The sequence below is a fragment of the Taudactylus pleione genome, unplaced genomic scaffold (assembly GCF_031769625.1).
Source record: "Taudactylus pleione unplaced genomic scaffold, aTauple2 ptg001536l, whole genome shotgun sequence".
NCBI lineage: Eukaryota > Metazoa > Chordata > Amphibia > Anura > Myobatrachidae > Taudactylus > Taudactylus pleione.
The window spans coordinates 1-16,133 of NW_028285933.1; the positions used below are offsets into that span (position 1 = coordinate 1).

The 16,133-nt window shown below is 48.4% G+C and overlaps 1 protein-coding gene across 1 annotated transcript in view; it reads left to right on the forward strand.

Annotated features, from left to right (window-relative positions):
* Positions 1 to 2,283: 2,283 nt before the first annotated feature.
* The window catches only part of LOC148442407 (disintegrin and metalloproteinase domain-containing protein 19-like), a gene marked incomplete at its 5' end in the record, with an annotated part of 33,502 nt that continues 19,652 nt past the window's right edge, over positions 2,284 to 16,133 (forward strand). The window contains 7 exons of the mRNA XM_088463967.1: positions 2,284 to 2,479; positions 4,647 to 4,755; positions 4,979 to 5,180; positions 8,384 to 8,461; positions 11,042 to 11,150; positions 11,478 to 11,613; positions 13,199 to 13,301. Of these exons, the coding sequence (XP_088320093.1) occupies positions 2,284 to 2,479; positions 4,647 to 4,755; positions 4,979 to 5,180; positions 8,384 to 8,461; positions 11,042 to 11,150; positions 11,478 to 11,613; positions 13,199 to 13,301 (933 nt within the window). The remainder of the gene's footprint in view (positions 2,480 to 4,646; positions 4,756 to 4,978; positions 5,181 to 8,383; positions 8,462 to 11,041; positions 11,151 to 11,477; positions 11,614 to 13,198; positions 13,302 to 16,133) is intronic.

Below are 16,133 nucleotides of genomic sequence, written 5' to 3' on the forward strand. Positions count from 1 at the left end.
CACCGGGCCTGATTCTGAGTCACATGCAGCTCCTTACACAGCCACATTCGGAAGGTGTACATTCTACTAATGGAATGCCAATGTGACTAACGTACGTCTTTGGTTATACTGTCTGCAGCTGTCATCACTAGTGTAAGGACTTACACCCAGCGCCAGCAACAGAAATCTTGGGGGCCCGATACAAGGGATGGACTTCGGAAACCAGTGGTTAGCAACCATCAATGTTTCCGATTGGAAATACTTTTTCCATCGGAAACCGGGAATTCGATGGTTGCCAGCCATCGGATGCAGCTTTCCGATGCCCATACGATGACCGCCGCTCAGCTAAATGTGGGTGAGCAGCAGGAGAATGGCAGCTATTCTCAGTGCAGGGGGAGCCTGGGGGCAGACCAGCATTTTCGGAGAGTGCCCTCACAGTGACGTGAGTGCCACGAGGCTCTGCCCCTTTGCCATAGGACCCGTCCCCTTTTCAGATGCAAGTATAAATATCGTTATGGTTATACTATCTAATGGTTGTGATTTGAGGGATAGTTGCCATCGCATCGCAGGATTTGATGTTGGAACCATGCGATGCCGGGCTTACAATGTCCATCCTTACCTGGTACACTCATGTTTTTTGGTGTCCCCCATCCCTTACAGCTTGGTACAGGCCGGTTTGCTTGAGTTTTCTTTTTTCTATATAATTTTTTCTCTTAGAGGAACCTCTAAAGAAAGATGGTAACTTCAGTTGGTATTCACTATTCATGTAGGATATCACATAGTCCGAAAGACGCTGCTAGTGTAGGATATAACCAATGTCATCATCATAAAACAGAGATCATTTTAAAAGTTGTGGAAAATCTCCAGCCTCATCCGACCATGACTCTCCAGTAGCCTCAGCTCCCCTCTGTCTCTCTCTATGACCTCAGCTTCCCCCTTGTGTATCTCCAGCAGCTTCATCCCGCTATGTCTCTCCAGCAGCCACAGCTCCCCCGTGTGTCCATAGCCTCAGCACCCGTGTCTCTCCAGCAGCCTGTTTCACCCCCAGTGTCTCTCCATAGCCTCAGCTTCCCCTATCTTTCCAGCAGCCACATCTTAAAGTCTTTCCATAGCCTCAGCATCCCCATTGTGTCTCTCCTTACCTCACTGTGTCACTCCAGGAGCCTCAACTCTCCCTGTGTCTTTCCATAGCCTCAACTCACCAGCCATATCTCTCCAGCAGTCTCACTCCCCCATGTGTCTCCCCAGCAACCTCAGATCCCCTATTGTGCCTCTCCAGCACTTTCATCCCACAGTGTCTCTCCAGCAGCCTCAGCTTTTCCCTTGTGTCTCTCCATTAACTCAGCACCCCTTCCTGTCTCTCCATGACCTCGGCTCCTCCGAGTCTCTCCAGCAGTCTCATTTCTCAGTGTCTCTCCAGCAGCCTCAGCCTGCTTATGTCTTTCCAGCAGCCTCAGTCCCCCTGTGTCTTTCCATGATCCCAGCTCTCTCCTGTGTCTTTTTGAGCAGTCTTATCCAACTTTGTCTCTCCACCAGCCCCAGATTCCCAAACATGTCTCTCCAACAGCCTCCGCTCCACCCTGTGCCTCTCCTACAACCTCAGCTCCCCTGTGTCTCTCCAGCAGTCATATTCCACCGTGTTTCTCCAGCAGCGTCTCTGTCTCTCCATATCCTCAGCTGCCCACACTTGCTTTCTCTGTATCTTCTGCCAAAAATAAAGAAAAACTTCACGGTGCCAGGTGATCCATTAAGGGGACTCCACAACTCCTTCATGCCTGCACCCTGCTATTTACTCCAGCAGGTCAGGCATGGGGTATGGTCAGGAGCAACAAACTGACCCGCAGTATCTCAGGGGCCTGAATAAGTGTCTACCTTGTACCCCATGTTAATGGGCCTATTTACACCTACCCTATGCTGGGTGTAGTAGTGCAGTATGTCCTTCTGATACAGATGTCCCTTCAGCATAGGCACAACTCTGGCTACATGATGCTCCCACCACACTCCCACACTCTGTGTGTCTGCCCAGTTGCTGACGCTCAAGACACCCATTACACATACGGAGAGAAGCGCCAGAGATTAATCCGGAGATACGGATGCGTATGTTCACTATGGCGCAAGTGAAATGTGTTAAATGTGGCTGAATTTGGAGCTGCGTGCGGCTCAGAATCAGGTCCTCCTAGATGTAACCTTGTAATGGCAGCATTATTGTTAGTGACTAGTTCCGATGAATACTGTGGCCGGTGCGAGTTCTACAGACAGAAACGTAATATCGGTTCTGTGCTCTTTTTTTTTTTTTCCCCATAGTTGATATCCGCTGGGACTCAATGTCGGGAAAAGTCAGGAGCATGTGACCTGCCGGAATTCTGCCGCGGCGACAACCCCTTCTGCCCCCCCAACGTTTATATGTTAGACGGGTCATATTGTGCCAATGGCGATGCCTACTGCATTAATGGCATGTGCCTGACGCACCAGCAGCAATGTGTCCAGCTGTGGGGCCCAGGTAAGGGGGGATCCCGCCTGTATGTAATGTGCCATGTACTGTACCTGAGGTGGTTTATAGGGAGTCGTGTACTATTAATGAGAAAGGGAACATAATATAGATAATAACATAACAGACAGCACAGTTATAACAAAGTGATCGCAAACGAAACATCCTTAGTGGGACTCGTGTACAAGAACTGACTCTTCTAGACACACGTTACAGATCCATCATACTGTAACATGCATGCACCCTAAGCATGTGTTTCTAATGACGCCATGGAAACCCGTTACTTATATCATCAATATATTGTGCAGAATTGGACTGGGAGTATTTATTATTCACATCAGTCCCTGCACCAGTGGAGCTTACAGTCTACATTCGCACGCACACACGCACGCACGTACACACTCACACATGCACGCACACCCGAACACACGCACACACACACGGCGCACAGACCATCATCATCTAACAGAATAAAAGTAACAATAGTGGAAAATATATATATTAGAATTACTACATATCTGCCACAAGGCCGGGATATTCTCTGGGCAGCTCCCAGGAGAGAGGTACCTAAGCTCAGGTAATTAGCACATAAAATAGAGGCGTTAGTAAGCTCAAAAATAGATTTCATATTTAAGATATAGAAATGATAAAAATGCAGATAGAATAAATAATCAGCAGTGAAAAAACTAATACAGTACACTGCGAATTGGTGTAAATAGTAATGCATATATAATACTCTGCAAGAGGGTGTCTGTGTGTGTATATCATGTAATGACGAGAACCTAGATGGAAAGGAACACTCTATGGCCCTGATTCAGAGCCGGACGCTCTGACAGAGCGCTCGCTCTGAATCAGGGCCGGACTTTTTTCTCTAGAGCGGCCTCCTGGCCACTCGCATAGCTGTGGATGACCACCCACAGCTATAGCCAGCGGCCAGGAAGATTGTCGCGATGGTCAAGACCATCGGGCTTGCGACGTGACCCTTGTGGTAGGGTCTCTTTGCCGCAAGCCCCAGAGAGATTTGAAATCTCTCCCACTGGCATCACTCGTGATGTCAGTGGGGCCGGCCCCAAACGGAGGCGTTCACATGGAAACGCCTCAGTTTGGGCAGCCACTCCCCCGGCCCTCCCACCAAAGGGGGCGTGCTGTCACTCAACATCGACAGCACGCCCCCTTTGGTACGAGACCCGGAGCGACGGCTTGCCCGTCGTTATCCGTGTCTCGCGCATGCGCACGACGGAGCCGGCTCCGTCGTGCGCATGCGCTCTGGGCCACCATTGACCTGGTTGCGAGCGCTCAGCGCTTGCGACTGGGTCTGAATCAGGCCCTATATTCACAGCCAGAATCCGACTGATGGGGAGGGAAATAATTAGCCATTGGGGTCAGTCTCCTAATATTAGTAGCTCTTACTTGTCTCCATGAGAGTTATCCATGTACAGGATTTAGGGGGATAGTTCTAGTTCTTCAGTAAGACCCGTGGGGCTAAGTGCTCAATGATACAAAAACCAATCAAGAGGACTTTTGCAACCACCGAATATACGCATCGAGCCCCAGGGCTCTAACTGGATATTTGTTGCATCTGCATTTTCTGTGTTTTGGATAATAAGGTAAGTGCAGAAGTCCTTACTGGCTGTGATGTGGGAGAGGCTGGACACTGAGGAGCAGAGAGAAGGGGACGGATCTGAAAACATCCCTCTCTTGCATCTAAATTGTAGGAAAGCTTTGTAAGGCTACCGTCAAAATAATTTCACAATTTATAGTTTATCAGACTGACCGTATTTCCCATTAGAGGTATGGGAAATACCATCAGCTACCATTACGCATACAATTTTTACAACATGGAGGAGATTTTTACGAAATCTCCTCCAATAGGACTTTTACAAGGTTTAGAGATAAAGTTAATGAAAATGATACGAAAATGTCCTTTATCACATAATTTTAGTCATTGATAGTATAAAAATTATGCCCCTTAGTCTCCGTTTTGCACATGGTATCTGCTATTCCTATATGAGGACATTATGAGTGAGCCTGCAATATAGTTGTCTATTCTGCACCGTGATAATATATTCAGTCTGCCTGTCTAGATAATGAGCATCTGCCTCTGTCAGCAGGACATGACTCATTATAAACCACTGTAGACCTCTGACATGTAAATTCTTCTCCCCTGACACTTCGGCAGGAGCCTGGCCCGCACCCGATATCTGTTTCATTGATGTGAACAAGGCCGGAACCCAATATGGAAACTGCGGGAAAGTTGGACAAGACCAATTTGTGAAGTGCAGATCTAAGTGAGTAAAACTTTATTTATACCAGGCTCCACCACTGACTCCTGATCGTGGTTACCTATAGTATAGTTACCTATAGTACACCGCAGAAGAGAAGACCCAATAACATTGTACTCCAATGGGCCACAACTGTGAAAGTCACAGGTTGCTCGGATTAGGCCATTAACAACACAAAGTAAGTTATATATGAACGTGTTACCAGAGCTTTGTCCATCCCTTCCGACAGAGACGCCAAGTGTGGGAAAATCCAATGTCAGAGCAGTGCAGAGAAACCAAAATACGACAATACTGTTTCCATGGACACTACGGTCCATTTCAATGGGCATGAGGTGAAGTGCCGAGGTACATACTCCTACTCAGTGCAGGAGGAAGGAGACTCCTCTGACCCCGGCCTAGTGGTGACTGGGACCAAATGTGCTGATGGCATGGTGAGTCCCAGGCTGCATAGACTATGGATGGAGATTGCATGGTGAGTCACAGACTGCATAGACTAGGGATGGAGATTGCATGGTGAGTCACAGACTGCATAGACTAGGGATGGAGATTGCACGGTGAGTCACAGGCTGCCTAAACTATGGATGGAGATTGCATGGGGAGTTACAGGTCGCATAGACTAGGGATGGAGATTGCACGGTGAGTCACAGGCTGCCTAAACTATGGATGGAGATTGCATAGTGAGTCACAGACTGCATAGACTAGATATGGAGATTGCATGGTGAGTCACAGGCTGCATAGACTAGGGATGGAGATTGCATGGGGAGCTACAGGTTGCATAGACTAGGGATGGAGATTGCATGGTGAGTTACAGGCTGCATAGACTAGGGATGGAGATTGCATGGTGAGTCACAGGCTGCCTAGACTAGGGATGGAGATTGCATGGTGAGTCCCAGGCTGCCTAAACTATGGATGGAGATTGCATGGTGAGTCACAGGCTGCCTAAACTATGGATGGAGATTGCATAGACTAGGGATGGAGATTGCATGGTGAGTTGCAGGCTGCATAGACTAGGGATGGAGATTGCATGGTGAGTCACAGGCTGCATAGACTAGGGATGGAGATTGCATGGTGAGTCACAGGCTGCCTAAACTATGGATGGAGATTGCATAGACTAGGGATGGAGATTGCATGGTGAGTTGCAGGCTGCATAGACTAGGGATGGAGATTGCACGGTGAGTCACAGGCTGCCTAAACTAGGGATGGAGATTGCATGGTGAGTCACAGACTGCATAGACTAGATATGGAGATTGCATGGTGAGTCACAGGCTGCATAGACTAGGGATGGAGATTGCATAGGGAGCTACAGGTTGCATAGACTAGGGATGGAGATTGCATGGTGAGTTACAGGCTGCATAGGCTAGGGATGGAGATTGCATGATGAGTTGCAGGCTGCATAGACTAGGGATGGAGATTGCATGGTGAGTTGCAGGCTGCATAGACTAGGGATGGAGATTGCATGGTGAGTTACAGGCTGCATAGACTAGGGATGGAGATTGCATGGTGAGTCACAGGCTGCCTAAACTATGGATGGAGATTGCATGATGAGTTGCAGGCTGCATAGACTAGGGATGGAGATTGCATGATGGGTTACAGGCTGCATAGACTATGGATGGAGATTGCATGGTGAGTCACAGGCTGCATAGACTAGGGATGGAGATTGCATGGTGAGTCACAAGCTGCATAGACTAGGGATGGAGATTGCATGGTGAGTTACAGGCTGCATAGACTAGGGATGGAGATTGCATGGTGAATCACAGGCTGCATAGACTAGGAATGCATGATGAGTCACAGGATGCCTATGCTAGGGATGGAGATTGCATGGTGAGTTACAGGCTGCCTACGCTAGGGATGGAGATTGCAATGTGAGTTAAATGCTGCCTACGCTAGGGATGGAGATTGCATGGTGAGTCACAGGCTGCCTACGCTAGGGATGGAGATTGCATGGTGAGTCACAGGCTGCCTACGCTAGGGATGGAGATTGCATGGTGAGTCACAGGCTGCATAGACTAGGGATGGAGATTGCATGGGGAGTCACAGACTGCATAGACTAGGGATGGAGATTGCATGATGAGCTGCAGGCTGCATAGACTAGGGATGGAGATTGCATGGTGAGTCACAGACTGCATAGACTATGGATGGAGATTGCATGGTGAGTCACAGGCTGCATAGACTAGGGATGGAGATTGCATGGTGAGTCACAGACTGCATAGACTATGGATGGAGATTGCATGGTGAGTCACAGGCTGCCTACGCTAGGGATGGAGATTGCATGGTGAGTCACAGGCTGCCTAAAGTATGGATGGAGATTGCATGGTGAGTCACAGGCTGCCTAAACTATGGATGGAGATTGCATGGTGAGTCACAGACTGCTTAGACTAGGGATGGAAATTGCATGGTGAGTCACTAGTTGCATGGTCTAAGAATGGGGTTTGGATGGTGAGTCACTGGTTGTATGGTCTAAGAATGGAAATCGCATGGTGAGTCACTAGTTGTATGGTGTAAGAATGGAGATTGGATGGTGAGTCACTGGTTGTAAGGCCCAAGAATGGATATTGCCAGGTGAGTAACTAGTTGTATGGTCCAAGAATAAAGATTGTATTGTAAGACAATGGTTATAAGAAACAAGACTGGATATTGCATTGTGAGTCACTAGTTGTATGGACCAAGAATGGAGACTGTATTGTGTGGGTCACTGCTTATAGAATGAGAATAGAGATTGTGTTGTGAATAACAGGAAAAATGGATTAAGAATAGAGAATGCATGGTGAGTCACTGGTTGTATGGACCAAGAATGGAGAATTCATGGTAAGTCACTGGCTGTATGGTCCAAGAATGGAGAATACATGGTGAGTCACTGGTTGTATGGACCAAGAATGGAGAATGCACTGTGAGTCACTGGTTGTATGTCCAAGAATGGAGAATACATGGTGAGTCACTGGTTGTATGGTCCAAGAATGGAGAATGCATGGTAAATCACTGGTTGTATGGTCCAAGAATGGAGAATGCATGGTAAGTCACTGGTTGTATGGACCATGAATGGAGAATACACGGTGAGTCACTGTTGGTATGGTCCAAGAATGGTGAATACATGGTAAGTCACTGGTTATTTGGACCATGAATGGGGAATGCATGGTGAGTCACTGTTTGTATGGTCCAAGAATGGAGAATACATGGTAAGTCACTGGTTGTATGGTCCAAGAATGGAGAATTCATGGTAAGTCACTGGTTGTATGGACCATGAATGGAGGATACATGGTGAGTCACTGTTGGTATGGTCCAAGAATGGTGAATACATGGTAAGTCACTGGTTGTATGGACCATGAATGGAATATGCATGGTGCATCACTGGTTGTATGGTCCCAGAATGGAGACTGCATGGTGAGCCATTGGTTGTATGGACCATGAATGGAGGATACATGGTGAGTAACTGCTTGTATGGACCATGAATGGAGGAAACATGGTGAGTCACTGTTTTCATGGTCCAAGAATGGAGAATATAATTGGACGCACTTTTGCACTTGTTAAAATTACCTTTCTAGTTTCCTTGGACTATGACATCTCATGTTGTTTTTCACTGATGTTTTAATAATCCACAGGGGCCTCAGTCTCACTAGGTCTTGTTCTCTTATTGCAGGTGTGTAAGGATCGGCAGTGCCAGAATGCCTCCTTCTTTGAGCTGGATCCATGTTTAGCCAAATGCAATGGACATGGGGTAAGTCTCATAGGCATTAAAATATTTTCTCATTTCTAATTTATTAATCAGTAAGCTGAGCCAATAATGCAGCGTAATATACCCTACACTGGTCACAGATATCCAGCCCCAGCACCGAGAGTGGTCCAGCAAGAGATGGCCTCAGGGTCTAATGTCTAAATTGGGCAACAGCTGGAAGGACATCGGGTGAGCATAGCCCATCACCCATTCTACACGGGCATAGTCTCTATGTAAGATGGGGATACAGCAGAACTCATGGAATCTTCTCATCCATTCCATACCCCCCAAAAAGCCTGAAATCTAACCTTTAGGTGACGCTTAACGATACTTCTAATGATTAGTGTACATGTGTCCTCATACACTGCGGCTCAAGTAGCAAAAAGTATCCCCTCTCAGTGCGCCAGATGCCATGCGGCTCGCCACTCCGAGCGTCTTTTTTGCTAATAGTGTTCATCTTATTCGCACTACTAAAAGAGTTAGGAGCGAAAAACAACATTGCTAGCGCACACGCTGGTCCCTGGCGCTTATGGTGCTTGTACATCTGTGTGCAACCGAGTCTGAATATATGTAAAAAGGGTTCTGAGCCGAGTGCCCCCGGGGTTTTCCTCCCGGCGCATTCTGTTATGCTTCATATGTGACTTTGTACATGTGTGTTACCAATTCCTGCGCAGCCTAGCGCCTCTGGTACACTGTCAGCATCTTTTAGATGCGTCTGTGATGCAACTAAGAGGCAAAATTTAAATAAAATGTCAGCACGCGACTCATCACGGAACACTGCCAGCCCTATTCCTGGTGCAGGGGCACTGCCCCCATCTGTCAGCCGTTATCACTGCCAGCCCTATTCCTGGTGCAGCGGCACTGCCCCCATCTGTAAGCCATTATCACTGCCAGCCCTATTCCTGGTGCAGCGGCACTGCCCCCATCTGTAAGCCATTATCACTGCCAGCCCTATTCCTGGTGTAGCGGCACTGCCCCCGTCTGTAAGCCATTATCACTGCCAGCCCTATTCCTGGTGCAGGGGCACTGCCCCCATCTGTCAGCCGTTATCACTGCCAGCCCTATTCCTGGTGCAGCGGCACTGCCCCCATCTGTAAGCCATTATCACTGCCAGCCCTATTCCTGGTGCAGCGGCACTGCCCCCATCTGTAAGCCATTATCACTGCCAGCCCTATTCCTGGTGTAGCGGCACTGCCCCCATCTGTCAGCCGTTATCACTGCCAGCCCTATTCCTGGTGTAGCGCACTGCCCCCATCTGTCACTTGTTATCACTGCCAGCCCTATTCCTGGTGTAGCGGCACTGCCCCCATCTGTCACCTGTTATCACTGCCAGCCCTATTTCTGGTGTAGCGGCACTGCCCCCGTCTGTCAGCCATTATCACTGCCAACCCTATTCCTGGTGTAGCGGCACTGCCCCCATCTGTCAGCTGTTATCACGGCCAGCCCTATTCCTGGTGTAGCGGCACTGCCCCCATCTGTCAGCTGTTATCACTGCCAGCCCTATTCCTGGTGCAGGGGCACTGCCCCCATCTGTCAGCCATTATCACTGCCAGCCCTATTCCTGGTGCAGGGGCACTGCCCCCATCTGTCACCTGTTATCACTGCCAGCCCTATTCCTGGTGCAGGGGCACTGCCCCCATCTGTCACCTGTTATCACTGCCAGCCCTATTCCTGGTGTAGCGGCACTGCCCCCATCTGTCACCTGTTATCACGGCCAGCCCTATTCCTGGTGCAGGGGCACTGCCCCCATCTGTCAGCCGTTATCGCTGCCAGCCCTATTCCTGGTGCAGGGGCACTGCCCCCATCTGTCACCTGTTATCACTGCCAGCCCTATTCCTGGTGCAGGGGCACTGCCCCCATCTGTCACCTGTTATCACTGCCAGCCCTATTCCTGGTGCAGCGGCACTGCCCCCATCTGTCACCTGTTATCACTGCCAGCCCTATTCCTGGTGTAGCGGCACTGCTCCCATCTGTCAGTTGTTATCACTGCCAGCCCTATTCCTGGTGTAGCGGCACTGCCCCCATCTGTCAGCTGTTATCACTGCCAGCACTATTCCTGGTGCAGCAGATCCTTCTGACATTTGTTGAATCTCTTCGCCTTCAATTCCGTTTCCAAGCTTACGAAACCCCCATGGCGCACTTATCCTACATACAAACGCTCCGTTGATGCCCACTTATAACTTTTTAGACCCAATTGGAAATACGTCTCAGTTGCGCCTGATTCTGAATTGCCCGCAGATCCCCAGAGACGCGTACGTTCTCCTCAGACGCATGCACAGTGTGCAGTATCGCAGGTGCAGCAGCATTGTGTGCGAGCCTGAATCGGGCACAAGATATGAATTTTTCTTGAGTTTAAATACTTAGTTATGTGATCCCTGTCCCCATTTTCTGTGTGCCTCCACACCCTCAATGCTCATCTGCGGATCCACTGATCCCTCCAATCTCTCTGGTTCCCTTCTCAGAGACCATTACCAGCCAGCAGAACATACAGCGGTAATAGAACCATAGAGCATATACTCATTTGTGTAAAGGTTTATAGAAACTGCATCATTAACATATAAATATTCTGTCCTCAACTTCTAGGTCTGTAACAGTAACAGAAACTGCCATTGTCATGCAGGCTGGGGACCTCCATACTGCAACGTGTCCGGCCAAGGCGGTAGCAGGGACAGTGGCCCCGTACCGGATGACTGTGAGTTGTGCTTGACTTAAGTTTGAAGGGATAAGTGTGTAATTTGTAAAATGGTGCTCTGGGTTCTGCACCATTGTGTATTATGCTGGAATTTCAGGCCTAGTAGGACTTTAAGCAGAAGAACCTGTAGTAGCTCCAACCCTTCTTAATGTGTGAGTAAAGAAGTTTGAATTGGAGTCTCTGGTGCGAAACGCGTCAAGTAACACGTGCATATCATTACCCGAGACACTTAACAATTAGACACTGCTCTTTTAAATTCTACAGAGTAACATCTGGCTGAACCAGGTCTAGTTATTTGTCAATTAACGATATATCTTTTCTTGGCAGTTCAAGATGGCCTCATTGTCTTCTTGCTGCTCCTCTTCCTGGTCTTTATTCCACTGGTGGCGTTTGGGATCTACTACTGGTACCGAAAACCAGATTCCCAGTTGAACTCATGGGTGAAGAGTAGAGCGATGTGCAGGTGAGAGACGGGGCAGGTTGTGCGGAGTGTCATGAATAACCGGCTAACGAGAAAGGTCTAGAGCAGCTCCCACCCGTGACCTATCGATGGGTCCTAAATGTGCATAAAACTGGTCTAGAGTAAGGGCCTCAATAATAAATGCATAGAAAACAAGAAACGCTATAATTATACTGACATTGTAGATATGTCTAATTCTAATACAAGCTTGAAACACCTTTAGCCTCTTGAAATAAAACAAAATTTGTTTCGTCAACCAAAACAAATCTGAGAGCACTAAATAACTACCAGATAGATGGGCAGCTCAGTGGCGCTCGGTGCAGCGCGGCCTGTTTCTCCGGATATTTTATGATTGGCAGCCACCAGCACTGGTTTTGCCCATCACATTGACCATAAATAATTTGATTTGGTCCTGGACCACTAACCCATGGCACCCCTGCAAGTTCTCCATGGCACCCCAGAGCACCACGACACCCAGTTTGGGGGCCACTGCGCTATATAATTTACAACTCAATTGAGCTTATTCAATAATATGTAGTATACAGTACATCTAAACAGCTGACTTAAATTGGGGAGCCGGGAGTACAGTGAGGGAGCTGGGAGTACAATGAGGGAGCCAGGAGTACAGTGAGAATGAGGGAGCCAGGAGCACAATGATGGAGCCAGGAGCGCGGTGAGGGAGCCAGGAGCGCGGTGAGGGAGCCAGGAGCGCGGTGAGGGAGCCAGGAGTGCGGTGAGGGAGCCAGGAGCACAATTATGGAGCCAGGAGCACAATGATGGAGCCAGGAGCACAATGATGGAGCCAGGAGTACGGTGAGGGAGCCAGGAGTACGGTGAGGGAGCCAGGAGTACAGTGAGGGAGCCAGAACAGATAGCGGAATGGGCACCTGTGCGGGTATTCAGCGTCCCTCCTGCCACTTTGCATTAGGATCTGCGGTATAGCAGTCCCTATAGGTTTCTATCGCGCTGCGATATGGTCGCTACACTTTCTGGACCTTGGGCCTGATAACTTACACCACCATTAGATGGCATCAGTCATTGTAGCCCATTGGCCCGGGATGTAGTCAGGAAGCTGGCGGTCGGCTTCCCGACAGTGAAAGCACGGGATGGGACTAAGGATAGACATCTAAATACTGACACCTATCATTAGCCCCATGCCGAAATCCCGACGCCCAGCAAACCGAATGTAGGTAAGCCGGGCGTCGGGAGTTCATAGCAGCAGGGGGGGAGGGTTAGGTGTAGGGACTCCCGGGGGGACTTAGGGTTAGGCACCCCCCGAGAGGGTTAGGCTAGGGGAAGGGGGGGTTAGGGTCAGGTACCACTGGGGGGGGGAGGTTAGGGTTAGGGCACCCCTAAGGGAGGGTTAGGGGGAAGGGGAGGGGAGGATTAGGGTACTAAATTACCTGAGTCGGGATCTTCATCTGCCGGGCTTAGGTCCGGCGGTGATTCATACCGATTCCCATTGGCCTATTGGCTACAATACTACACGATGGCAACACACTCCGCAAAATGTTTTCAGAGAATTAATGAAAAAAAACTGTGTGTAAATACTGTCTGTTCCTTCCTATAGTGTTTTGTCTTATTACAGAAAGGGTGACGCTCCTCCCCAGCACCCAGACCGAGGTCATTCTAACACAATCTTCACCCAGCGCAGCTTCCCGCCTCGTGCCACATCCCAAGCTGCACAGAAGGTAATATATAATAATCACCGGGTGCTTGGTATGTAGTAATCATTGTGTACCCGACGCATTTCATGTTCTGTGAATTACCAGTCCAGCTGATGATGATCATAGGCCGTGTGACACCCCTTCCTGCGTCAGACTGTTCTATGTCAGTGAGACTGATAATAACGCCTGGCATCCCAGTGATTCACACTGGGATATTCCTGATACATAGGTGCCAGCGTATCACAGGCCGCACTGTGATGTCATCAGTGCATTATATTAAGCATTAGCTTTGTTACGTTTGTTACGGTAGAGCACTGAGTAGACTAAGAGGTTAATGGGGTCAATCCTATTGGGTGCGAATTGCAAGGTGTTAGATGTGAGTTTCTATTTTATCTTCGAATTCATATAGCGAATTAATTTTGCAGTCCAATTAGCAACTCGCACTGAGTCAGTCAGACTGAATTAGAATTCTCCATTCGCGCCTCCCTGAGGATGAGAGATGGGAAGGAAAATCTTTATTTTAAGGTTAAAACGTGGGGACACTGTCCCTGATTCAGAGCCGGACGCTCCGACAGAGCGCTCGCTCTGAATCAGGGTGTTTTTTTTATGGAGCGGCCTCCTGGTCGCTCGCATTGCTGTGGGTTGCCACCCACAGCTAATGCGAGCAGCCAGGATGATGGTCGCGATAGTCAAGACCATCGCGACCATCGGGCTTGCGACGAGACACTTGTGATGTCGATGTCAGTGGGGCCGCCCCCAAACGGTAAGCGTTCTCATGGGAATGCCTCCGTTTGGGCAGCCACCCCCCCCCGGCCCGCCCACCAAAGGGGGCGTGCTGTCACTCAACATCGACAGCACGCCCCCTTTGGTGCAAGACCCGGAGCGACAGATTGCCCGTCGCTATCCGGGTCTCGTGCATGCGCACGACGGAGCCGGCTCCGTCGTGCGCATGCGCTTTGGGCCACCATCGACCCGGTTGCGAGCGCTCAGCGCTTGTGACCAGGTCTGAATCAGGCCCACTGTGCTGAACCCCTTGGACACCCCTCCCCCCACCCCCTAATGACTAAGTAGGCAATTGAAAGATTAAAATTAGCTTAATTAGTCCAATAATTACATGTATTTTTGGGGGGTAAAAAAAATTTCCTAAAATTTACCCCCAAATCACCTTTTTTTTCCTACTTTTTTTTTGCATTTTTCGTTTTAATTCGTTTGAGATTAAATGTAAAGCTTGCTTTTTATCATTTTTTTGCATTTAAAAAAAATTAAAAAAAGAACAAATCAGCCATGTGACACCATTTTAAAACCCTAGGGTACCTTACAAATGCCCACAAACAGCCTTCTAGTCCTGGATTTTGGGGGGGCCTGGATGGTCTCCTCACTTTTTTATGCACTTCTCGAACATCTCATTTGGCAGTCAATTCGCCTCACCCCTCCGCTGCGAGTACCGCGAATAGACATTTTTAATTGGATTGGAGAGTTCTAAGGAGCGCGCTTCAGTGCGACGTCTGCGAGTTTCAAGAAACAAACTCACTACTTGCCATTCGCACCTAATAGGATTGACCCCTTTAGTGTTGGACGGCTACAGTGGTGGGGTTTGGGCCTAGGTTCTTGGTGATGGATGAAACCAGGAGCAGATGATAAAATATAGATATTCTAGTAGTATAGTAGCAGACAATGGTTTATAGCCTAGTAATACAATATAAACACTGATAAACAATAATAATAAAACTGGACGGTGGGGTGAGATAATCAGATGGAAGTAGATGGGAGAGCTCGGAAGATGTGCGTGTTCCCATGTGCTATGACATGAAAGCGGCGCTAGCTGGGAAACACAGAACTGGAGCAGGTCGGCCTGGGTTCAGGGGAATCGTGTGAATAGGAGAAGTGGGAGAGTGTAAGTATGGGATAGAGAGAGAGATAGAAGAGAGAACAGTAAGAGAGTAGCAAACAGTCGAAATAAGATGCATAGATATAAAAAAGTGTAATTATTAATAATATGGTGATAAATAGTAGTAATGATAATAGTAATATAATCTGTACACTAATAACATATATAGAGTAACGAGTGAAAACGAGTATAGTAGCATTCCAGTAGTAATCAGCTGTGTGAAAGCAGAAACCGATGCGTTTCGCCACTGATATGTGGCTTCCTCAGTGGGCTCAGTCAGTATTTTATTACATGCCAGTACATGGTATAATATATAATGTTCCCAGTGCGTCTCATATCTGCCAGTGGATGCTGCCACGTACCAAACTGTGCTATCCATAACCACTGCACACTGGATTCGCGTTTTGTCGGCCCCTCTCTGATAACTGTGCTATTAATGAGGTGTCTGAGGGCTATATATATACCGCGGTGTCATCTCCCTCTGGTGTTATATCTGTACAGAGTGTATGGAGGACCTTACATGGGAAATCCGGTCCCTCTCATAACTGTGCTATTAATGCGGTGTCTGAGGGCTATATATATACCGCGGTGTAATCTCCCTCTGGTGTTATATCTGTACAGAGTGTATGGAGGACCTTACATGGGAAATCCGGCCCGTCTCTGATAACTGTGCTATTAATGCGGTGTCTGAGGGCTATATATATACCGCGGTGTAATCTCCCTCTGGTGTTATATCTGTACAGAGTGTATGGAGGACCTTACATGGGAAATCCGGCCTCTCTCTGATAACTGTGCTATTAATGCGGTGTCTGAGGACTATATATACCGCTGTGTTATCTCCCTCTGGTGTTATATCTGTACAGAGTGTATGGAGGACCTTACATGGGAAATCCGGTCCCTCTCTGATAACTGTGCTATTAATGCGGTGTCTGAGGGCTATATATATACCGCGGTGTAATCTCCCTCTG